Source organism: Fonsecaea pedrosoi, assembly GCF_000835455.1.
Source record: "Fonsecaea pedrosoi CBS 271.37 unplaced genomic scaffold supercont1.2, whole genome shotgun sequence".
NCBI lineage: Eukaryota > Fungi > Ascomycota > Eurotiomycetes > Chaetothyriales > Herpotrichiellaceae > Fonsecaea > Fonsecaea pedrosoi.
Window position 1 is genome coordinate 2,995,726 of NW_013550614.1, and position 23,868 is coordinate 3,019,593.

The window sequence follows — 23,868 nt, forward strand, 5'->3', positions numbered from 1 at the left end:
AAAAACGACTTGCCTGAGGCTGGTGGTTGATGCATCTTCGCTTGACGGGGGACCTTGTTTGGGGGAGGATATCCCGCCGCTCTAACGCCCGACGCCAGACGTCATCACTCTGACATAAAGCGGCGTGGCCATGTCCAGTTCAGTCACATTACTGGATCTTGAATATGCCCATTTCATATGGCTGTTATCCATGTCCAACAACAAACAACATTAACTCTTGTTACAAAATATGAGTGCGATACATATCCAAGATGCCCCAATTCTTTGACGCACCACATATATCTCGTCCCGTGAAAGACGCCAGCATACAAGGAACCCATCTTCCCGTCTCAACTCTCAACTGTGAGATTGTTTATCGTGCCTAACCCGCTGAAAGATACTTCCACCTCTCACGCGCCTCACTCTCCCGTCTCTGTTTCTCCTCCTCGCTGACCATCTCCACCCCCTGGGCGATCCTCTCGTCCCTCGCCTCGACCACTGTCCTGACTTTCCAAGCCATGGCCGCAACCGCGCCGTAGAGCACCGCACTGACGAACTGCAGCGCGACCATGACGTCCCAGATGTCTTCATTCCCGCCTGTGGCGTCGGGACATTCGTTGCGCTGTAGCGAGCCGTGCGAGTGGTTCCCGACACAGGCGCCCATGAAGAGGATGGAGCTGACGAAATGGACGATCGAGAGCGTCGTGGAGAACCATAGCGCCAGTCGAGGTGGGTTTACCCTCGCAAGTACGTGTAAGTGGAGGGATGGGATGGCGTTGAAGAAGGCTAAACCTGGGATGAGGATGGGCTGGATGACTTGACCGCTGAATAGGAAGTTTTTTGTGTTAGCCATCATCTCCCAGAGAGGAACGAGGATGTGGTTACTTACAAGTTCAGATCAGTGGTCAACGAAGCAATCCATACCGCCCCGAGTGCGATCTCGACCATACTCAGGATACCAATCGCAAGCACCACCCACGGTGCATAGCCCGTCCATTTGGATGCCTTTCTCCAGCGCTCATCGCCACGGAAGGAGGCGTCTGAGAGCCCTTCAATACCCAGCATTGCTCTCTCTGGAGAGGGCTCGAATGCCTGCGAGTTGGGCTCTGTCGAAGAGATAGAGATATGTAGCTTGAACGATTCGAGAGGCAGGAGTTGCGGCGAAGAGTAGGTGGGTTCGCGGGTGGGTGTACGCCGCCTTGACTCTTTCTCAACTCGAGAGGACCAGAAATCCTACAATATCGAGACTCGTCTCTGTGATCCCGTGTTCTGCCCTTTCAAGGCCGAGATACACATTTCACGCAGCCCTGGGTTGGTCTCCAAGACACTTGTCTTGACTTGTCTCCCACCTTGTGCGTGACAGAGATCCACGATACGACGAAAGATTACTCCTGGGTCAACCCACCCAGCAAAGAGAAGAAAAGAGCCTGACTCGACTCGAATTAAGATCTGGACCTCAAAGCACCTTTGGTGACGTGGTGCAGCAGTACAGTACAGTGCGGTGGACGATGAAAATACGAGGGAGTGGTAGTTAGTAGTGATGGTGGTGGCGTCCCCTCGACGGACCCTTGATCCTTAAAGGAACCAACGGCACCAACGGGACTCGTAAGAGAAGATCTCAATGTCGTAGTGCTAATAGTAGCGTCGCCCAGTGTCCGACATACCATGCACACCTGGGTACGTAGTAGGTAGTAATATGTCGATCAATTAACCCCGCCTCATGGCCCCCAACCCAATTGCTCACTCGCCAGATATTGTCCCGTGTGTGTGTGTGTAGGTGAGTGTGTGGGGAAGAGATAGACATGGGATGCATGGGGAAGGCCTGATCGACACCACCATAAGCCTTGATTCGGTGCGGACCAGCAAACGCAAGGAAAGGCTTGCAGTTGCTTGGTCAAGGCTTCGTCGTCGGGTCTCGTGCTCGATCGGTTCTGGTGCCGGCTTCCGTTCTGGTGCGAATACGAACAACTATTCCCTTGTAGTATACTTGGTGATATTTCAACGTGTCTGGTGAGCGTTTCAGCCGCCCCAAACTGCCCAGTATGTAACCTCCTCGATTCCCTTTGCAGGTGCAAAGCCCAAACGGACCAAAGGAGTTGCGACTTGCCGTAAAGTCATAAACATCGTAGCAATTTGGCCACTTTACGACACATTTCACCCCCAAATCTCTGCAATTTTGGTGCTCAATGCCTTCCCAACCTTCTTCCGAGGGATGGTAGACCCAAGACGATCGCTGATCATCGCGTCCCGCGCATTTCCCTCTTCTTGCGCCTCAAAAGCTTCGGCCAGAGCACGCGGCGTCGGCCAGATTTTCTGTATCTCAATTGCCTTCTCCCCAGTCACGCCTCTGATACACATCAACATCTTGAGGTAGACATCTCGAAGCGTCATGCTCTCCGACTTGTCACACATGGCACTAAATACCGAGAATGTCATGCCAAAGGCCCTCCCAGGAGAGTTCTTTCTGAACCGCTCCAGCAATAATGAAACAGCCTCGGCTTCGAAGCTTTGAGCAGGGATGACGTTGATGTCCTTGCTCTCGTACAGTCCCTTGAGGGTTTTGGTCATACGGGCAAGATAACGGATCGTGTCGTCCAGCTTTGTTGTTTGCTTGACAAAGAAGTTGTCGACCACTTGCATACTGGCGATGGCGCTTTCCAGTGCATCGCCGTACTTCTCACTTCTCTCGGAAGAGATCGAGTACTCCTCAATAAGGTAAGTCACATTCTTTATCCCGGACCTGTGCAGTCGGAATTTCTGTTCGTGGAAACGTCCGTCTTTGATACTGCTGATCAGGTCGTCGAGCCTCTTGCGCTCCAGGATGTGTTCCAAGACGATTTCTACCTTGTCGTCGCCTTCGTCGCCAACAGTTGCTGCCTTGAGACTATTAGTGTAGAGCGGATTTACTTCTGCGACCCACAAGACATCACCTAGTGGAAGTGAGCGAATGGTCGCAGTGATACCATGCTTTTTCAGCTCCCCAGAGATATAATCTCGGTCAGTGGTTGTGCGAACTTCGCGCATATCCAGCACCATTTTCACCTCGAAGCTTCCTGCTGGCAAGGTGACTGTATCCTCAAGGGAGGAGTTGGAACCTGTCGGTCCTCGACCAAGTTTTCCGCCATCAGAGCGCACGAACCTCGTCTCCGGGTCTGTCTCAGGCATGTCGTTTTCGGAAATCGATAATACTTCCAAGTCATCAGAAGCTCGACGAGCTGCAGCGCCGGCAAGTCGGCTGGGTTGTACTGGGGCAGCCGAAGCTGTTTGCCGCTTTTCAGGCTCTGGGGTGACGGTTCTTGAAGCGTTCACGCGACGAGTTGATGTAGTTTCCCGCTGATTTTTTTTCTTCTTCGCCGCCCCAGGCCGACCGCCGGCGCTCGCTTGTATACCTTCCGCGACTTCCCATCCTTCATCGGACAAGTAATATCGTTTCGTCGGGTGGCCCTTGGTGCACACAAGCTCTTTTGACTCCAATGTTTGCATAGACTTCCACGCCGTGAAGAATTTCGTGGGGTCACTCGGGACCGTGTAGCTCGCATCGCAGTGAGGCTGTGCCAGTTCAATCAGGTCGGGTTTCGGAATGGCCTGATTGCTCTCGCGGTCCAAGGTGCCGAGAGCGACTATCAATCCATAAGCGCCAGACCTGTATTTTGGAACATATGGCTGAGCCTTCCGCTTCCTTCGGACTGGCGAGGACTGTTCTGCTTCGTCCGGTCGGGCCTCATCTGGCGGCGAGTCTTCTGATGTCCTATTCCTCCGGCCTTTCTTGCTTGGCATAACTAGACCATTCCGCTCGCAATGCTGTTTGAGTTTCTCCGTAAGTCGGTCGCATAATTTAGGGCCCAGGCCGTTCAGTTGTTGGGCTTCGGAGGGGTGGCTGAAAGCCAGGGGGCACGCTTTGATGGATTGATATGCTTTTTTGTAACTGGGATTGTCAGTACAATCTACACACGAGATATGGGAAAGGAGGGTAGCGATACACAGTGTAGCCTTTACTGTTGCGTTCTTTTGCTTCATCCATCCATTCCTTCAGCCATCCCGCCAGCAGCGGGTTTGCACAGTCTTCAGCCATCTTACCCGGGGCGAAAACCACAGCGCAGAAGTCAGCCAGACATGCTGCACACCCATGCGGATACACAATAGCGACAGTAGTGTCCGCCCAGCATTGCGTTGTTGTGTTGTATCGATTCGACTGGCGCAATTGAAGCCGCAGTGGCAACGAGGAGATGCAACAAACGAGTTTCCCCGCGATCGCGTCCGAGGCTTCTAAACGCGCCATCATGTGATTGTCTAGGGTCCACCAAGGCTACTTCCTCTTTTCTCCCTCCTACTCTCTAACATGAACTTTGACACCCTTCATAGCCCTTTAATGAGAGCAAAGATCCTTCCAAATATCAAGGCTCGTAATATACTAGTGCTATATGCGCCTGAGAGTCGATCTCTCCCAGCAAAATCTGCGCTTCTAGGTCTCGATTGGGCCAGCAACTCTACGCTGCTTCATGTCCCTCTGGCTTGAAGTCCTTCCATCACTCATGAAACAGCCAACATCGTCTCGTAGCCGAGTGAACGCTTTTCCAGGAGATGTCAAAACACCGACAGTTAGAATCCCCCAGCCAACAGTCTTGGAACACGCTTACATTCTGGGGTTGATCTCTATTCTGTATCTCCTTTTGGTATTCACACAACGGTATTGTGATGGCGTGCTTATTTATAACGGTGTGTCAATTCCGATCCTAAAATAGGTATTTGATGGTTTTCACGTCGATTCCGCAGAGGAGCAGCCTGCCGCTGGTCTCGGCTTTGAACATTGACAACGCAATATTGACAGAAGATGTCGATAGTAAACCGACCCACCAACTCAGAGTTCTCTCCCTGGACGCAGTGTGAACGACACCGTGGGCCCAAACTTCCTGACATCTAGCCACTCATCAATATCTCTCCAGAGATTACATGGTCGGGGGTGATATCCCACTTACTGAAATGATCAAGAAGCTCAAAGTTCTTCTGCAACTCTTCTGGCCGCTCCGGGTGCATATCGAAAAGATAAACCAGCCTCGCAATCGTGATGTAGAGTTCCTGATACGCCATCTTGATGCCGGGACACTTTCGGGGCCCCATGGAAAACGCCCAGTAGCAATCTTTTGCCGTAGCGGTGTCTTCGTCCGTACTCCCGTCACTCGTGAGGTATCGCTCTGGTCGGAACATGTCTGGTTCGGGAAAGTACTTTTCGTTGTACGCAAGGGCCCACCAGCCGACGCCGACGTCAATCTACACGTAGAAATAGACAGCGAGTCAATTTCTGTTCGACACGGCCGCAATGAGAGTCAACACTACTTACACCTTCTGGGATGTACTCTCCATTCACGGTTTCTCCGCCCTGTTGGTGAACCATTGTTAGTCGACCCTCAAACGGCGACTGTCCGACGCGCAAGCAAGAAGCAATAATATCCAGCGTCTTTTCTCACCTTCAAGGCCGCCCTGGGAAGTAATCCAGGACCTGGAGGTGCCATGCGCAGCGCCTCGTCCACACAAGCTCGAAGGTAGACACAGCTAGCCAGCTTCGCGCCTGATCTGATCTCATCGACGCAGTCGAACTTGGCGTCGAGTTCTTGACGCAGCCTCTCCATACACTGGGAGTATTTGAGCAGATAGAAAAGGGTGGCGGCTAGACCTGTGTGAGACAATGTACCTAGTCAGACCACGTGCCATGGGGTGTAAGGTCGTATCAAGTCTTGCCTGTAGAACTGGTGTCGCTCCCGCCGACGACCAACAAGACGCCCTCGGAGAAGAGGAACTCGATCGGCAACGGCTTGCCCGTGGCTGCGTCTTTGGCGTTGAGCAGCTTTGTTTCCGTGCGTTAGTTTCAAGGACTATTCTGAAATGGAACGACCGATGCTTGATAGCATTCATCAGGGAAGGGAGGAACATACATAATGGAAAAAGTCCTTGCGTCGTCCTTGGGCGGCGGCATCAGCTTCGGCTGCAATTCTGTTCTGCACGACACCAGCCACGTAGGCGATGAATTTGGTGCGGGTACGCAGGAGCCGCGGGAAGAGGACGTTGATCAAACCACTCCTGTAGATCCAGGGTGCGATGCCTCCCTAGGCCGAGAATGAGCAAAATGCCCTCCAAAAACCAGTCAGACGAATCCTACCAGGAGAGTTGAAAACACCATGGAATCGATCAAGTCCAACACATAGCGCAAGGACGGGTTCGTCAACATGTCGAAGCTCTTCCCAAAGACGACTTCGCCCATGATGTCGTAGGCCAGGTAATTCAACCACAGCGACATGTCTTTGGCCTTTTCTGTCTCGGGGTTGATCAGCTGTTTACACAGGATCTGGATCTTTTCAATCATGAATTCTGCGGGAAAGTCAGTCGCCATGTCTTTCAGCGAAGGGGTAGTCGCCCCAACCTTCAGCATCTCTCAAAGCAGACTCCGAGAAACCCTGTGACAGGATCCTTCTCTTCTTCATAGCGTTTTCTGTCAGGGGCTCGCTGAATGTATTTCGTGCGTCCGGGTGGCCAGAAGCGCCGACGGTCGTGGCGTCTGCTTTCCGAAAATTGCGTTTGAACCCGTAGATATCTACACGGGTTCAACTTATTATAGTTTCCCAGGGTGATGACAGAGTTTCGATCTCACCTCGAAAGGCTTGGGGATCGTTAAAGGCCAAAGCATTCGGGCTGTACCGAACCACGGGGCCTGCAGGCATCAGACAAAGTCAGAAAGTCGGCAGGTTTCTATGGCTCAGCCTCTGGGGTTTGTACCATATTTCTGATGCAAATGATGGATATGGAGATGTCTGCGCTCCCCGACACCAATGTAGAAATCATACAGCGAAGTGACTTTCATATACCACGGCCCAGGGTAGCGTGCGAGTGGGTGGAAGTAGAGTCGGTAAATACATGTGGTCAGGAGAGTGAGAGCGACAGCTGCCAGCGCGACCAGGGCGAGATCGGCTGGCCTTGTGTCTTGCACACATGACTTGAGTCTGACGACGAGTTGATGGACCTGTGAGGATGCCATGAGTGATTTGTGTGAAGATTGCACTGGGATTTGATTGATCCTGTACACCCACGGGGTGTTTCCTACTATTTGTGAGGAACGACAACCGCATTGGCATGGTGAAGCGCGTCTCGACTCTCAGAAGCAATAGGACAATAACCCGAGGTTGAATACAGCACTCGACCATCCCGAACAAGCACAGCTCTTCTGGGAGGCATGATGCGGATATCCTAATGAAGATGGCCTGCTGCACGATTGGCGCGATGTGATGCTGACATGGACATATCTGACAGTGCAAAGTCTGGGGAAACAAGGCTTGTCCATCTGAGCATCAGCGTGGTCGGGAAGCGCCAGGCTAGAGAGCCTCCCATGGGAACCATCTTTTTGGTAAGCCAAAGCTCACTGGACGATAATAGATGCGGCGTTTATGCTGTGGATGTTTCTGGGTGGTTGTTTCCAACCAGTCCCCCGCATGGCCAAGGTCTCCCAAGCCATTGTCTTTCATAGAAATGGAACACAGATTCGATACATACCTCGGTAATATTGCATGTGTTGTTCGCCCGGTCTAGTTCACGCACAGAGTAGACATCATGTAGAACTCCTTGCTCGTGAAGGCGGGTGTGTGATCTGGGAAAAGTGCCTGCTCCATTGGTACACGATGGTACATATGTATATGACCGTCGCCAAACAGATCTCTCCATAACAAGGAGTCTACCTTTCCTCGCCTGGCAGGGAACCCAATCTCACAAAAGGACCACGTATTGTAGGTACCAGCATTAAATATCATGGTGAAGTCAGTTGACCCATGAATCAACCAAACCAAGTGTTGAGTTGCGCTTGAGTCCATACCACGCTGAGATATATGGTACAACCGGAGAGTGTGAACCGAGAGCGTGAAATCATTCAGACACACGTAAAGATCGAGCAAGTCGGCTCTCATGAAAACACACATTGTATATAGGCAGCGCCAGGCGAAGTAGAAGGGGTCTTCTTCCATCCGTCACAACAGACCTTTGGCCATCTTCCACATGACCCAAGGACAGTCCCTCTCCGCAATGGGCGTCCAGTCCTCGATGCCCTTGCTCGTGTCCACCAGCACGAGCTTCGCGCCCATGGCCAATGTGCCACCGCAACAATCGAAGAGACTGCCCAACTCAAAGCCGAGCTGCAACTCGATCAGGCCGATTTTCTTCTGCACCTCGCTCTGTGGCACGTCGCCGTAGAACAGGCTCAGGTGCGGACGATATTCAGTCTGCGCCCAGTTCTGCGCGTCGGCTTCACTGAGCAAGACACCCTGCCGTCGACACGCCGCGGCGAGTTTGAGCAGGTTCTCACCCCTGGCGGCGCGGATGGTCACCTTCTTAAAGAATGGCTCGCCGGCTTCGAGCTGCTCGAGCTCCACGTGCACCTCGTCCGACTCCTTTTTGAACTCGGGCAGGCTGAGTCCATCGAGCCACTTTTGGGGAGATGAATCCCCGTAGGTTCTTGACGGGTCAATGTCCGAGGTGATGGTCACATGCGGGATGAAATTCAGCTTGGGCGCGTGGGGAAAGTTCGATGGGAGTGTACTCCCGATCAGTTCTTTTAGGGACTTGTTGAAGGGTTCATCGTCCTTGCGGGCGATGAGCCATAGTGACGAGCCGGGCATAGGATGTTGCCTTGGAGAGTCGGTTCTCAAAAGTCCGTCGATTTTGAGAAATCAGTCGCCTCGGTTGAAGAGTGGATAGACCTATTTGCTCTTTGTGAACTGTTTAAGTTCTCCGTCTGTGGTTCAAGTACGGCCGCAGGGCCGTTAACAATAGTCGGACAGAAGGTTTTCTCCTCTTGCGATCTATTGACTCGCCTTGCTCCCTTGGCCCGATGAGCCACTAGCGCCGCCTGCTCTCCACAAAAGAGTGATACAAGATGGGGGCCTATATTTCCCGGAGGTTATATCCTGTATTGTTTGTTGGTTAATAGACACCGCTAAGCAACCCAGGCCTGGGGAGTGTTTCCCCACGACTCCCATGTTCAAGTCCCAGAAATCTGTACCAAAATTGAGCGAATACATATGCCTCGTCTATTACGCCTTGCTTTTCTAGCCATTTACCAACTGCATGTGTAAAGGCTGAAATTCTCACTCTTTTGACACTTCCAGAAAGGAGGCTGGAAAGCTAGCAGGGGACGAATACAGTGTCATTTTGTCGACACGGAGGACACGAGTACCTCTCATAGCCTCTGCAAGTGAAAAAGTAGTACACAAGCTTTCCAGTCTTTCAACCCTTCTGTGGTTGAACCGCATCTCGACATTGAGGTCATCACCCTGCAAAGAAGATGGTTACCTGAGTAAGAATTTACCCATACTGGCCAGGCAAAGCTAACATCATACCACTACCTTGTCCAAGAACGGAGCCTGCCTGCTTTACTGCACGATGTTGAACAGGTAGCAGGCCAACCTGGTAATGTGAGTCTCATTCACAAGTATGTAATGGCCTGGGCGGGACTCACCTCCGCAGCCAATGCCCCTGGCGATGCACATGTCCAGATCTCGATATTGGTTCTAGTAAAGTGTATCGACTTTTCTAGGACCTGGTTGCCAGATCGACAAGGCCAAGTGCCCCAGGAACATCCGAAGTCTTGACGTCGACGACTTTGCTTGGTTCCGGAGCTGGTATCATATGATTGGGTACCGATTGACAGCCTCGCGCCTTGCGCCTTGCCTGTCTCCCTTGGTCTCCATGGTCTCCGCCAGCACACCTGGAGTCGAGATCGTACCTGAATTGAATTGCTGCGTATAAGCCCCCAATGGAATCATCACGATTGGTTTCATCAGATCCTCATCTTCCTAGCTTCCCTAGCTCATTCTTTCGTCACTGTTCTCAACCCAGCTGATAGTGACATGGGTTCATGACCTCACGACTTTGTCGATAGACTACTGGACGTAAGCGTAGGGAGCGTGAAATGTTCTGGGGTCATGACGACAAGGACATGACCGAAATGCAGATGATATTGTGAGACTGATGTCGTGAAGGGGCCTTCAATGACACCTCCAGGAGCATATAAACCCAGATCAAAGATTTGCAACAATCTCATTTCTCTGATCCCGATACTTGACTGCACCACTTTGTCTCTACATTTGAACCAACAACAACAAATCCACTCGATAAATCGCAATATGTCGGCCCCAGGAGATGAATACCAGCCCACCGGCGAGGGGCTCGAAAGCGGCACCACTGCTGACACGACGCAAAACGACTACAAGTCGCGTACTGGCCAGAGCCACATTCCAGTGCAGAGCGACGACGCTGCAATTGAAGATCCCATTGACGCCAAAACGGCTGACTCTGATGAGCAACTGGGTAAGTGCCTCTGTTACGGCACCTCATTAGGAACCAGTGTCTGCGCGCTAGATATAGATGCAGAAGCTGATTCTAGTACACAGCTCGTGATGACGCCGATGCAATCGACGAAAGTAACATCATTGACGAGCGTACACGTGGAGCGGCGAAGCCGGGCCAATACCGTGAGCCTGGTGACGAAGAAGGTCTTCCAGGTCCAGAGGACGGTACCAGCCAAGTCCGTGGCGGGCCCAACCCATAGATGAGTTTTACAGGCATGTGTGAGTAGAACTAGGAACCTGTGGCGGAGGGGTTACACTCAATCGGTGGGAATATGGGTGGAATCTAGGCATTAGGACTAGCAAAGCTGTCTCGGTGCTGGTGGATTTTTCATCCAAGGCGTATTTATCGGAGATTATTGAGTCTCAATTTGAGGTCTGATTTTTTGAATAAATACCAGGGACTCATCTGGTGAGTATGTAAGCAGATACTGCAAATTGGCAGATGGGTGGTATGTACGACTCAGAAGTCGGCATGTACTCTACCTACTTTGAACGAGAAACAATTTTCCAATCTTCTGTTACTTCCACTTACTTTTCTTATCCAAGGTTGCGCCCTGTGGGATACAGTCACATATAAACTTGTACTATCTGCAGCATTGATTGTTGTGCTCAATGTATGGTGTTATACCACTCACATCATCACAATCAACTATCGCATCCAAAGCAAAATGATTGTCTGGGGTGTATCCCTAGTCGCCACAGTTATCCAGGTAGGATTCAATACCCCAAAGTTCAAGCAGGACCTAGAGCAGCAGCGTGGCTTGAGCAGCATGGGGCAGATCTCAGATGCAAATTGATTTCCTCCGCGCATCCCAAGCTAAAACAAGCCACTGTCAGTACTGACGTGCAACGGATGTCGCTGCTGGTGAACCGAAATGGAAGCATCCGGCTGAGGGTTTGCGGTCATGGGCATCTAGTTTGGCGCATGCGGTGTTGGCTAGGAGATTGCCTCCTTGAAACAAGACACAACCAGCTCTCCTCCCGCCTGCTCCGGGTACGGGCTGCTGTAGCTCCTCTAAAAATGGGCTTAAGGGGGGGAGGCTGGGGGAGGTCAGTGTCACCAAGAAGGGGGCCTCACTAGGCTCTCTCGCTTAACCATCCCAGCAGCCCAGCAGCGCAGGCAGCCCGCAAAAAACCAAGTCAAACCAAGCTCTTCACCCGCAGCCAAAGCCAAACCACTGGCTCTGCCATGGGCGCTGATGGGCCGTGTCGCAGGCAATAATGCGTCCTGCTCTCCCCCCCTTCGAGCTGACCCAGACACCTCCTCTTTCGTTGAACTTGTTTATTCTCCTCTCACTCCTCCATCCCCTGTGTTCATCTCTAAGCACCCGGTATTCTGGTCGCAAAGCTTTGGCGATCAATTTGCCCTCGTTTCTTTGCATTCTAGCACGTTCCCCATTGAGTTGCTCCAACCGTCATTTCGCTGACGTCACCATGCCCGGCGAAGAGCCTGAGAAAGGAGACAAAGGTACGAATAACCTGAACCATGGTCCATCAGCCCAGAGCCCGAGCAACTGCGCATGGGCAAGGCCATGGTCGCTTACGGCGCGCGACCTACTGGGCTCCTGCGCAATTTGAAAACCCCCAAAAATGATCTGCTTGCACTCTGCCTCTGATGGCCACACAAGGCGCTGACCCTATCTCGTCGCAGTCACATGGAATTGGGGCGGAGGCCAGCCTGGAGGTACCGTGGCTGAGAAGAAGACCGAAGGCGAAGTTGCCATCACCTCCAAGCGCGGCAACAAGGTCAAGAAGAACGCCGAGCCAAACAATCCTGCCGTTCGCGTCGAGCGGTCTGGCCAAGACGTGGTCAAGAAAGCCTCCGAGCTCAACGTCGAGGAGAAAGCCAATGGCGACGCTGGCACCGCCGATGCCGACGACGAAAAGGAGGACTCTAAAGAAGACGGCGAGTCTAAGAACGGCGAAAAGAGGAAGCACGATGACATAGACAAGGAGGAGAAGGGGGAAGAAGACAACAAGCAAGACAAGGCGGAACCCCTCGAAGAAAACGCTGAGGGCAAGACAGTCAAAGCCAAGGAGCCCGCTGCTAAGAAGCAAAAGAAGGAGCCCGCGAAGAATAAGAAGGGAGCGGTGGCCCTGAAGAAGACCGAGGGGGAGGAGGAGGAGGAACCAGAGAAGAAAAAGGAAGAGCCAAAGCCCGCAGAAGATACTAAGAAGAAGGCCGGCCGGCCCAAGAAGGCTGAGGGTGCGGCATCCAAGCAGAAGAAACAACCGACTCCTCGCGCCGCAGACGGGATCGGGTCTCGTACCAGGAGCCAGCAGAAGAAGTCTTGAAAGGTCAGAGAGCATACCTCTACCCTGGATGTTTGCACAAGCCAGCCAGTGAGCGAGCATCACAAGATCGGTGAAAGTCTATGAATGGATGGATCTGAAGGGACAACAGGCGGGTAGGACGGATACGCTGCTAGCAGGAGGGGACTTGACTTGGATGGTATAGTGGCCCGGTACGAGCGAGGATTAATGAGAGATGTCTTTACTGTGTTATGGGTGCCTATATATACATCTAGTGTATAGGGGGGTTTGGTTCCAAACAAGCAGGGATGAGCTGATGCTGATGAAGTCGACGGGACGGCCAGGGAGGTTGGAGCTAGGAGGTCAGTTGTTTATTGTATATTACATACCGAGTGAGTGAGTGAATGAGTGAGTGAGGACTTTTGTCCACTCAAGCCAATCAGTCAGTCGGTGTCCGTCCTTTTATTGGAGGGGAACAAGCTTGCTTGGATGGACAACCTAGTAACGAGAGAGAAGCATTGTCTTTAACCGTAATATACCTTATTTTTCCTACCTAGCTTGGACCTTTTCCCCCCCTCTGTGTGTAGTTGCTGTGTACAGGCCTCAAAAAAAAAGTGTCCACAAAGGACAGTAGCAGGTAAGAAGGTAGGGGAGGTAAGTAAGTAGGTAGGTATGTATCTTACAGTTCTAACCTAAATGCTCTACTCTTCTCTATCTAGAGCCCTGTGTATCCATGTCCATATTCATATCCATATCTATATCTATACAAAATGTAATATAAATCCATTCTAGAAATTTATCTCATTTCAAGAACCCAAAAAATTAAGGGGGCAAGGGGATTCACCTGCCGCCGGTGACGGCACAGGTACATTTCTCCGGGTCGCCGCCGAGGCGCTCAATCTTGGCCATGCGCTCCTTGTGGTAGTGGTCCTCGTCCTTGCCGGCGTAGAGGACGTCCTTGCGCCAGACGGCGCGGACGTGGTGGCACAGGACGAAAAAGTACAGGAAGACCATGAGGACGGTCATGACGGAGCCGACCCACGTGATGGCGTCGCTGCGCAGGGTCTTGCCGATGTTGATGGTGGCGAGGGTGAAGCCGACGTTGGGGAAGACAAAGGCCCACCAGTTCAAGTGGAAGCGGAACGTGCGGTAGACGGCCAGGCAGCTGACCACGCTGATGGCCCAGAACCACAGCGACAGGCTCCAGACGAAGACGGCCGTCATCAGCGCCAGGATCCGCACCACCTGCGCCGTGATGTCGTCCGGCCCAAAGTAGTCGTACCCGCGCGGCCAGTGGTCCGCGAGTCCGATGATGGCCAGCGCCGTGAAGCTCGGCGGACCGACCGCGATGAACATGCCCGGCCGCGACTCCGGCGAGGGAAATCCGTAGTTGATCATCCGTCGGACGTAGCTGGCGTACATGCCCATGGAGATGAGCATGCCGAGGCCCTGCGCCGTCAGCCCCGCGAAGAGCATCGGCATGGCGGCCGCACGAGGCTGAAATTCGATGCCCGAAGCGGCGATGGTGCCGCTAAGCATAAAGGGAAACATCGGTAGATCCCAAGCGGGGGTCATATCTTGGATCTTTAGTCGAGGGTTGGTGAAGAGCATGCAATACAGTCCGACGGCGGCAATGAATGTGCAGGCGAAATACAGCCAGAAAAGAACGCGGAAGGTCACCACCAGCCAAAGTCCGGTGTGCTCGATGCCGTACAGAGCCATGCCGGCGATGATGCTAGCAAGCGAGAGGAAGGACGTGCCAAAGAAGAGAGACTCGGTCGGGTGAACCAGGCTCGCTTTGAGAGTTCCAGGCCATCGTATAAACCGGTATGTGATGGCCGAGGCGATCAGCGTGAAGATACACAGGTCGCAGATGTAGACGACTTTGCCAATGGTCTCGAGGCCCGTGAAGGTGTGTGGTTGATTCTTCGGGGACAGCAGTATCGCCAAACCGCCTGTGGCCATTGGGAATGTGAACCATGCCTGGCAGATGAAGCTCGTCAGTTATCTAGTGCCCTATTGTTGTTTGTGATATTCATGGTGACCAAGCCCTACCCAGGTCAGATGCCTCAGACGGTGGGAGCTGCTCTCGACAAAAGGCGGCGGCTCCTTCATCGTTTCTGATTGTTCTGATTGTTCGGATGAATCCATCATAGTGTCGACAATAGTAGTTGAAGGGCGCTGTCGTCAACAAGGTCGTGGGTGTCCATCTCGATAAGTAGCAGACTGCGCTGCGGCGTGTCAAGGTCTCATGTGAAGAGAGGAGCACTGCAAAATAGCTCGGGTCGCAAGATGTTTCAGTCAAAGTCCTTGGGACAAGGTCTGATGGGTCGACAGCACAATAAGGAGGAGTTAGGATGACACATGGATGGATGCTGTGTTATCTTGTGGTTGAGCTAAGATTTTCGGAACGTGGCACCCGTTGGAGACTCTGGTTGTTAGACAAACGCGTGATGATATGACGGATTGTGGGTGGCATGATGGTATATTGTCAAGCTGCGCCATGTACAGGTATTTACCGCTGTAGCATTTTTCCTGGGTAAATAGGGAAAGTCTCAACATTGCCATGAGGAGCCCACATGGATGAAAGAAAAGATTCATGCAAATTTAGCGTTGAGAATACTATAGTCCCAGCAAATCCCCCCAAAGGACCAGTGACACTGACTGTGAATCGCTAGGCTGGTCTTGGGTTGGCGAATTGACTTGTACGAATTCGTTTCCTCTCAATACAAGCGCCATGACGGTCATTGTTGGTCAATCCTTCAGGCGACTCGGCGAAACCCTGCTATTTATCCTTGTCTGATCGATACCACAGCCTTGCATCGAGCCACAGCCCGGGAGAAATCGGTTGAGTGCGTGTCTCCTGAAGCCACCCAAGTGGCTTGCGCACTGCCAGTTGCGTGCTGGTCTCGTCACTGAAACAAGCCACTGTATTTCGCACAACGCCATTCACCGCCAGACCAGCGCCCCCAAAGGGAAACTCATACGCCTCGTAACAGGTGTCCCTGCGAAATCATCACAATCCCTAGCTCCCGGCCCGACGTCCGAACATCCGCTTCCATCTCGATACCTTCTGAACCTGGGTTCTCTGCTTCCAAGAGTCTAACGATCCGTCGTCCCCGTCGTCGTTCACCAACGTGTCTCTGCTCGGCCGGTGCATATCCTTCTGTCGGTTTCCTCTTCTCTTCCTCAAGACGTTGTATTCATGTCGTTGCGGTCGAGACTCCCCACGTGCAGGCTTGTGGTGGCTGAATGCAGAATTCCACGCCATGATAATCAAAAATAATACTGTGCACGCTCTGATAAGGGTCTTTTCGTGATTGGTGGAGTATGTCTTTGTTTACTCAGGTCAAGATCCAAGTGTTCTTATCCGCAAAGAGCTGAACAACCCTCTAGGCATCGTCTATTGTGTCCTTGTCTATATACCAACATAAGGACTGCTTCAATGCAAGCTCAGCTGCGGGATGACGGCAGAGACGCCAGTGAAAACACATGATTACTGTTTGGCGGCCTGAATACCATGTCAGATATTGTACTCAATGACGACTACAGCGACAAGGCCAGGTTTCTTGATTGGTAAAGACACCCTGTATCACTCTGGACTTGTGCATATCTGGCTGGTTCCGATCCATCTGCCGATCCAACTCGGCGCTTTCACTCCAGGTGCTGACCTCGTCTCCGGACTACAACACGCGTCACATCCGCAACCTCCGTGTCAGCACCACAAATCCCTCTGGTGGCTCTCTCGTCCTTGTTCTAGAATCAGACTCAGGACGACGTGACTGTCGTGCCAATACTCTGCGCCGCATGCACCGCCACATCAATATCCTGACCCACGGTACCTCCACTCACGCCGACGGCGCCAATAAAGTACCCATCAGGGTCAAATATTGGTTGACCTCCCCCGAAGACAACCGTACCGCCGTTGGTTTCCTGGATGCCCCAGAGATCGCCACCTGGCTCGCTGCGGTTCTGCAAGGCGTTGTTGGGGATGCCGTTGTACAGCACCACGGTTTTGGCCTTTTTCTGGGATATGTCCTGGTTGGCAGTTCCATAAGCAATGGTCCTTATCACATATGGTAGGCGCGTGCATGACTTACGATGCTTCCCAGGTAGGAATTATCCATATGGACAAAAGCCACAAGCCATGACGACGGATCGAGCACTGCAATGTTCTGCGGTACGCTTTATGCCAATATCTCAGTCAACGAAAATCAAAAAGGTGATACGCGACTGTTCGTGCAACCCGACAAGTCGCCCTTTTGGATGGGGATGAACGAGCGCCAAAAACACTTACCCTATAGCCTCTGCCCGCTGAATGCCTGCATTGATGACCTGCAAGGCTTGGGTATGGTTAATATAGTGGCGCTGCGAAGGCGTCGAACCCCAGCCGTTTGTGGCGGTGCGGTTGACTTGTTGGGACATGGCGGCCGGTACGATCGAGGTGAGGAAAGTCAGAACAACAGACGAGATCTTCATAGCGGCTTTTTGCTGTATTATCCTTCTTTTTCTCCCCCTTTAGGTCCCGCTTCCCCGCGTTCCGTAACGAGATGCTGGAGATATTATTACTCCCGGTAGTTTTCCTTGGACGACCGACTGGGCCACGACAGGGGGGTTCCCAACGAGGGAAAGAGGAGAAATGCTGACCGGGTTTGTAGCGGAGGAGGAGGAGAACAACAGGTCGTGAAGGTACACTACGTTCTGTACGGAGGGCGTGAGAGGGGATGAATGCTCTGCTACTCGTAGATCGTTTGCCTGCTTGCCTGCCTAACAACCCAGCCAGGTACCTCCAGCGCATTTAGAGTATATATATATAGACATAGAACTATCATCATGGTCATCGAATCGAGGGGTACCTAACCTAGATAGATATAACATTTATGCTTTTCCCATCTTCCCCCCTCCTCCCTCCCTCTCTTTGACAATGTATACGTAGACATCATAACCTATTTTCGCATCAAGGTTTTTCTTTCAACTGAAACACCCACTTTAACACATCCGCAAGGCCGGAGAAAAGCCTAGAATTGCACGCGGAACGTGCGAAGAGAGGGCAATAAGGAATTCTCGCAAAAAAAGAGGGGAAATTGCCATGGTGTCGTGCGTGGCATCGGTGGCATCGGTGGCATCACTAGCTACTGGTTACTAGCTGATGTTGTCCTTTGTCCTTTGTCCCGCGTGCATGCATGCATGCATGCCATGTCATTTTGTCTTGTGGACCTTGGACTTTTTGCGGGGGGAGAGCGGTAGGGATATTGAGAGAGGGGTGAGGAGGGAGAGAGGAGATTGCGGATCCGACCATTGACTTACTTTACTTCCTTTGAAGCTGGCTGGTGAGGCCTCCTTCCCCTAGACTTTTTCCCGCATTGTGTACATAACCCTCTCCCCCTTCAATGTGCTTGATGTAATCTGAACTCATCTATACATTTCTGCTGAGGAGTTCTGCTCATACAGTATGTACAGGAGTACTCCTATCTCCCGAGCCTTGTCAATACCAAGAGTCAAGGATCTCTTTCAGTTCCATACTGATTCCAGCATTTGATGAGTGCTACGGCGTCGTGGTCAGTGGAGGAAGAGTGTTACTGAGTCGATCTACTTTTGAAAGTATCAAAGATGTTAATATATGTGAGTGATATTGTACAATGGAAGATCGTAGACTCTTAAATTACACTTCACGAACCTCCGCTCCATATTCCTAACCCTAAGCATGTTGAACGGAGGTCGCGAACTTCCGCACCTTGAAGTTCGGCAATGGCGCCGGCTCAAGCTGTGTGCCTTCATCTTGAGTCTCGCCCTTCTCCATTTCGTCCACCGCAGGTTTTGTCACACTGTTGGACGCCTCTCTCAAGGCTGGTGCCTGAGCCGGTCGTTGAGACCCAGGACGTCTAGATACAAAGGCTCCCTTGGTAAAGTGCTTGCCAACACCGAGTTTGTACTTCTCACGTGTTGTTCTGTGTGCTGCTCGGCGATGCTTCGTAGCAATTTTCAATTTCCTCGGCACGACTTCGGAAAGCCGGAATTCTGTTTCGATATCCTCACGCGCCAGGTTAAACGCTCCGTAGAACTGCTCGGCCCATCTGAGGACTGCATCGAGGTCCGTATGACCTCTTTTGCGTTCTTTTCTGGCTTGTATCTCAGACAAAGCTCCTCTGACAAGGATTTGCAAGGTGCGCATGTTGGGCACGACAATTGGATTGAGCTGCGTTGGATCCACGCCCGTATCCGACATCTCGATAGGAATGTCGGTGTCTCCGCTCCCTGTGCCTGACTCGCTGGAATATTGGTTGCTCTCCCAACCTGACTCATTGCTTGGTAATGCGGCATTGATGTTGAGCGAGGCGGGAGAAACAACAGCAACTTGAATTCCTGCATGGTGTGTGGCATTGGAGATCGAGAGCGGCTCGACCGTTCTCATCATTGAGCTAGAATTGTCTTCGACATGTTCGCCGACGTGGATCAAATCGTTCGGCGCATCACTCAGGCTCTCATCGAAGTATTCATCATAATCGTTGTTTCTGGCGTGGTCCTCATATGCAAAGTCTTGGCCATCGACCACAAGGGATGAAGTCGCATAGTCCCTGGGATCTTTGCAGAATAAGTGCCACATATTGCGCCCTTCCAGTACACCTTTGGTCTCGACGATTGCACCAAATACAACGTTGAACGTATCTGTGAGAAGGTTTGGTTCGTTGCTAACAGGAAATCTTGATTTGAACCGAGTGGCAGTGTCTGTAAGTTCGCTGTCTGTCACATTTTCCAGAAGGCGTAAGAGGTATCCTACTTGTTGTCGAAAGGTTTTCTTTTGGTCGATCCTGAAGCTCGCTGGCGGGGAGTCGTAAGTGCCATCGAGAATATTACAAAGCAGCATGAGAGCCTGGGAAAGATCGGACTCAGCATCTTCTTGTTGCATGGCCACCGGATCGACTTCCAAGTTTAGAATCTTAGCTGCGAGACTGGCGACAATCTTGGGGCTATAGCCGCCACCTTCAGCACGTCGTAGATCTCGAAGGTTGAGAACGGCATTTGTCCAGTCGCATGCATTAATATGATACACCACCAAAGCTCTCAAGACGCTCACGGTCAATTTTCTGTCCGATCGTCTGCTGATATTGTAGACATGTCTGACCAGAAGAGGGTCGTTCTTGGCCGACGCATAGCGGACTATAGCGGCCATAACAGACGGCTTTCCCCAGGTGGAAGCAGGCAAGAGAGCCCCGTCAACGTCTTCTGAGAAGAGGAGCCAGTCTCCCAAGCCAAACAGCTTCGCATTCGTCACCAGATCAAGGAATGGAGGTAATTTGTGGGTAGGAAGCTGCCCATAGGTGTTGAGGAATTCGCTGCGACCTTTGCCATGTCTGGAAGTAAAGAAGCCATCGCCTGGACTTAGTGAAAGTGACAAAAATTCTCCAATGGCCTCAAGCTTGTTGCCGTCAACCATCTTCTGGATTTCTGTGAAGGTGTCGACAGCCTTTCGGACGAGATTCGCTTCAACGCAGGCCTGCAGAGCTTGATGGAGGATCCCGGCATGCAGCTCGGAGCGGTCCAGAATGGACTCGAAGTCAAGCGCAGGGCTCTGCCGATGGTTCTGGTCCACATTATGCAGGTCTCGAAGCGCTGAGATAGTAGACGCCAACTTTCGGAGAGAATCGACTTTGTGTATGTCATATAAATTTTCCGTCTGAAGAAGACGAACAGCCACATAGTCGAAATACGCAGGCGCAAGACCATGCGGACCCGCAAAAGATATCAGGTCTTTGATATCGTCTTGGATTTTCATGACAGACGCTTTGTCGTTTGTAAGAGACCCATCGAGGGTGTTTATCAGGCAGTCAGCAACGGCCAGAACAACTTCAGTGCTGATGAATTTTCGGGGAGTGTCGCCTTCAAGTTGTTCCCCGTAATAGTCTCCCGCTTCACGCTGCAGTTTTCCTCTATGGATCTGTTGGTCCCAGTCTGTTGAAGGCACTTGATTATCAGGCCAGTGAATGGCTTGCCAAGGAGCCCTTGTATCTGTCTGCAATGACTGGATGATTCGAGCTCCCGTCGCCGCCAATCCAGCCTCAACGCAGCACCAGAGGATGAACTCCAGCCACACCTCTGGTCCAAGCTCTCGCTTCCTTGACCGCAAGGGGCCAGGTGGTGGCTCTCGAAAGATATTCCACTGACTGCTTTCCGATTTACCAGCACGTGCCGTAACCTCGACCCGATGGGAAAGCCAGACAGCATCTGACAGCGTCGACAGAATTCTCGAGTGCAGGAGATGAAGGATGGGCGATTGTTGCATTGTCGTCGTGCCCTGTGGGAGGCTGTAAGTGTAGATCGTCGCTGGAACGAGCCCCAGCTTGTGAATGAGTGCCAAAATCTGATGCACAGTGTCCATGATCTGTTTTCCTTCGTCTGAGGGTCGCTTGGTAGAGGCCAAGACAAGGTCGGCCAGAAGAGACCAGGTGAACTCCATCGTAATCTCCTGGCTCTTCTCTGAGAAAGAGCACTCAACTGACTGCTGAGAAGTACCCAGCGGTCGTCGGCTAACGTGCAACGTACGCTCTAGCTCAATGGGAGCACCATCCAGCTTTTCAAACGAGCCAGCCGGCCAATCTATATTGGATGGCAGTTCATCTTTGAAAGGCTCATTAGCTGCTAGGGCTACGTCCTTCAGCAAGATTTCGACGAGGTGAACAACGGCTTTATGTCGGCGTTGACTGAGCACCATGAAGCCCAGAATGTCCACACCGTTCTGATCCCGAGCCACGACAAGAGTTCGAAGCACATCCTCAACATTCACTTCTGGTGGGATGATTGTTGGAGATGCAAGATCATCTGGCCGACTCAAGTGCGGCGGAAGGAATCTCTCCATCTCGGCCACCCAGTCCTCGGGACTTCTTTGCGATGACATCGCCGTATCGATGTTGTTTTTCCGCACATCCTTGCTCTTCTTTGCCCTGTTGACCTGAGCTGTAGTGGATAGAGGTCGGAATGGGTGACGCAAGGCATCTTGACGTCGGGTTCGGAGGGAGGAGGAGTATGACAGTGCCTTTCGCGTCGTAGGTTTCGGAGTGACGAACTTTGGACTCAATCCAGCTTTGAAGAACGACAGACGCGGAGTAATTAAATGGCTACACAACCGACTTCTGGATGGAAGCTGCTCAAACCATCTGAGCATGACCCGAAGAACGGAGTGAATGGGAAGACATGTGAGGAAGCGCTAACACTGGGTGCAGCGAAGGAAAAGAGCCATATATGAGCCACGTGAAAGACAGTCGGATGGCATGGAGGGAGAATATTCAATGATGCCGACACTTTTTTTCAGTCGCGCGACGAAGGACTTGGATAACTTGCCGGGTCAAGTTTTCGATTGGTTGCCGTCTCTGCGAGTGGAAATAATCTAGTCTGACAAGAAATTATGAGCACCGCCCAATAATATTCCCTCTAATTAGGCACTGTAGGGTGCGCTGACGCGGACACCTTTCAGTCAGACAGAACTCGCTGCCTCAAGGCTCCCGCAACTTCTCGCCTCTGAACATGTCAGTTTCATTCCATATTTATGGACCAATCCAGCTAAGATGGGGCTGAAAAAGGAGTGCAGCGAGAAGTCAGCAGACTTCACATTTATCAACATATCCAATCCTGATGACTCTAGACGAAGAAGCACCCAAAAGGTCGTTCGGCACCATGTCATGGCTCGCGTTGGACAATCGCGAAAAAAGCCTCCAAGATCCATTACTTTCGCCGTGAGGCTTCCTCCAGCTGAGGTCGGCAGAGGTGCCAGTGAGGACGACGCGGAGATATGTTCTCACGGGGCACATCAAGACCAGCACTGCTACGAGAATGTAGCTTATTCTCTTCATCCCTATGCTTTATTCCCCGTGGAAACAGACGGTAGAGCCCGCCAATTGATCCACTTCAGTACGCCTCTTCCCCCGATCTATCTGGGTTAGTTCTCTTGTTTATTGGATTAGTGCATAGCGAGGGTGATTACCTCTATCGACCATTCCGAAATGAGTGGTTCGCAATGGCTGTTATCGACCGTACCGCATTCTACCTCTCCTTGGCGAACGCAGCGCTGTTCTTCCATCAAATGACTGAACGCAAAGGTTGTGAGTACGGTGACTTTGAAGAGTCCTCAAAGTATCTCAGCCTGTGTCTCAATGGGGTGGCTCAAAGGCTTGAAAGGGAAACCCATCAGATCAGTGACGGAGTCATAACTACAGTCTTGGGATTTCTCTGCCACGATGTCGGTTCCTTGGACTTCGATTCCAGCTCTGGTGCTAATTGTTTCGATAGTCTAATGTCGGCAGATGGGACCGATACGGTGTCCATATGCAGGGTCTCAATAACATTATTCAAGTTCGTGGCGGCTTTCAGACTCTGAACAGTACCATTGTCATGTTCACCTGTTGGTATGGGCAAACCGCACGAGCAAAAAGACGACTGAAGTGCGTTATAACTGACCCCCTACAGGTTTGATATTCTTGGTGCCTCTGTTTTTGACCGCAAGCCGCTCTTCCCGGTTGCCTTTGGGTTGTCCTCTGCGAGCGCCCAAGACAACGTATTGTCTCCATCGTTGACGGATCTCCTCATGCGAATTCGTGACTCCTCTGAGGGACTTTTCGATGTGACGACCGCACTTGAGAAGACTGCACATCTGACAATGTTTGTGAATAATAATGGAGGAAATCCTCTGTTTTGGAAGGACGGCGCCTCAGCAGCAAGCCGAATCACACCTGTTCTCCATTTACTTCTATCATTACGACGGTTCACTGATCCGGCTTCATCTGGCCATACCCTGCCGAAGTTAGTGCTTCAGGAGATGGTCAGACTCGCCTTGCTCATCGTGGTGGCCAGCGTGAAACAGGCCTTTGCACTCATAGCTGATGAGCTCGCCGGACTACTACAGCGATTCTCGACTTTCGTTCCCATGGCATCTCGTATCGATACTTACTTTCCGGAACTCAGCCTTTGGGCTATCATCATGGTCGCTACATTGCAGCCAGACAAACCCGATCTCCTGCATGCGAGGGCTACACTCAATGTGATGAGAGCCATGGGAGTCAAAAGTGGCAAGGCCGCCATTGAAATTGCGCAAAGTTTCATCTGGATTGATAAATTGATGGAGATGAGTGTCGCAAAAGTCATTTTTGAGATTGATAATGCTTTGTGTTGCTCCGAAGCAGACCAGGAAGACTACCCAGGATCTCAGCACACTTGCCGGTGAACTCCACCGACCTCGCTCAATTTTCGAAGTTGCTCAAAC

General features: G+C 51.8%; 10 protein-coding genes across 10 annotated transcripts; 3 read left to right on the forward strand and 7 right to left on the reverse strand.

Moving 5' to 3' along the window:
• Positions 1-361: 361 nt before the first annotated feature.
• Z517_03038 (uncharacterized protein) lies at positions 362-1,044 on the reverse strand (the record flags this gene model as incomplete). Its single annotated transcript, XM_013432146.1, has 2 exons — positions 362-803; positions 869-1,044. 2 exons carry the CDS (start codon positions 1,042-1,044, stop codon positions 362-364), a joined length of 618 nt encoding a protein of 205 aa, XP_013287600.1.
• A 1,089-nt stretch (positions 1,045-2,133) lies between these two features.
• Positions 2,134-4,051, reverse strand: Z517_03039 (uncharacterized protein; the record flags this gene model as incomplete). Its single annotated transcript, XM_013432147.1, has 2 exons — positions 2,134-3,904; positions 3,960-4,051. The coding sequence occupies 2 exons, from the start codon at positions 4,049-4,051 to the stop codon at positions 2,134-2,136; spliced, it is 1,863 nt and encodes a 620-aa protein (XP_013287601.1).
• An 845-nt stretch (positions 4,052-4,896) lies between these two features.
• On the reverse strand, positions 4,897-7,006 carry Z517_03040 (uncharacterized protein; the record flags this gene model as incomplete). The annotated part of the gene is made up of 9 exons (XM_013432148.1): positions 4,897-5,247; positions 5,318-5,356; positions 5,445-5,668; positions 5,725-5,821; positions 5,910-6,080; positions 6,134-6,342; positions 6,395-6,565; positions 6,623-6,682; positions 6,748-7,006. 9 exons carry the CDS (start codon positions 7,004-7,006, stop codon positions 4,897-4,899), a joined length of 1,581 nt encoding a protein of 526 aa, XP_013287602.1.
• A 979-nt stretch (positions 7,007-7,985) lies between these two features.
• Positions 7,986-8,633, reverse strand: Z517_03041 (uncharacterized protein; the record flags this gene model as incomplete). Its single annotated transcript, XM_013432149.1, has 1 exon — positions 7,986-8,633. One exon carries the CDS (start codon positions 8,631-8,633, stop codon positions 7,986-7,988), a length of 648 nt encoding a protein of 215 aa, XP_013287603.1.
• Positions 8,634-10,139: 1,506 nt separating this feature from the next.
• Z517_03042 (uncharacterized protein) lies at positions 10,140-10,564 on the forward strand (the record flags this gene model as incomplete). The annotated part of the gene is made up of 2 exons (XM_013432150.1): positions 10,140-10,323; positions 10,407-10,564. 2 exons carry the CDS (start codon positions 10,140-10,142, stop codon positions 10,562-10,564), a joined length of 342 nt encoding a protein of 113 aa, XP_013287604.1.
• A 1,234-nt stretch (positions 10,565-11,798) lies between these two features.
• On the forward strand, positions 11,799-12,659 carry Z517_03043 (uncharacterized protein; the record flags this gene model as incomplete). Its single annotated transcript, XM_013432151.1, has 2 exons — positions 11,799-11,832; positions 12,016-12,659. The coding sequence occupies 2 exons, from the start codon at positions 11,799-11,801 to the stop codon at positions 12,657-12,659; spliced, it is 678 nt and encodes a 225-aa protein (XP_013287605.1).
• A 798-nt stretch (positions 12,660-13,457) lies between these two features.
• On the reverse strand, positions 13,458-14,771 carry Z517_03044 (uncharacterized protein; the record flags this gene model as incomplete). The annotated part of the gene is made up of 2 exons (XM_013432152.1): positions 13,458-14,600; positions 14,673-14,771. The coding sequence occupies 2 exons, from the start codon at positions 14,769-14,771 to the stop codon at positions 13,458-13,460; spliced, it is 1,242 nt and encodes a 413-aa protein (XP_013287606.1).
• Positions 14,772-16,385: 1,614 nt separating this feature from the next.
• Z517_03045 (uncharacterized protein) lies at positions 16,386-17,096 on the reverse strand (the record flags this gene model as incomplete). Its single annotated transcript, XM_013432153.1, has 3 exons — positions 16,386-16,655; positions 16,718-16,802; positions 16,915-17,096. The coding sequence occupies 3 exons, from the start codon at positions 17,094-17,096 to the stop codon at positions 16,386-16,388; spliced, it is 537 nt and encodes a 178-aa protein (XP_013287607.1).
• Positions 17,097-18,315: 1,219 nt separating this feature from the next.
• Positions 18,316-21,510, reverse strand: Z517_03046 (uncharacterized protein; the record flags this gene model as incomplete). Its single annotated transcript, XM_013432154.1, has 1 exon — positions 18,316-21,510. One exon carries the CDS (start codon positions 21,508-21,510, stop codon positions 18,316-18,318), a length of 3,195 nt encoding a protein of 1,064 aa, XP_013287608.1.
• A 667-nt stretch (positions 21,511-22,177) lies between these two features.
• Positions 22,178-23,829, forward strand: Z517_03047 (uncharacterized protein; the record flags this gene model as incomplete). The annotated part of the gene is made up of 4 exons (XM_013432155.1): positions 22,178-22,520; positions 22,574-22,848; positions 22,899-23,014; positions 23,076-23,829. 4 exons carry the CDS (start codon positions 22,178-22,180, stop codon positions 23,827-23,829), a joined length of 1,488 nt encoding a protein of 495 aa, XP_013287609.1.
• Positions 23,830-23,868: the final 39 nt, after the last annotated feature.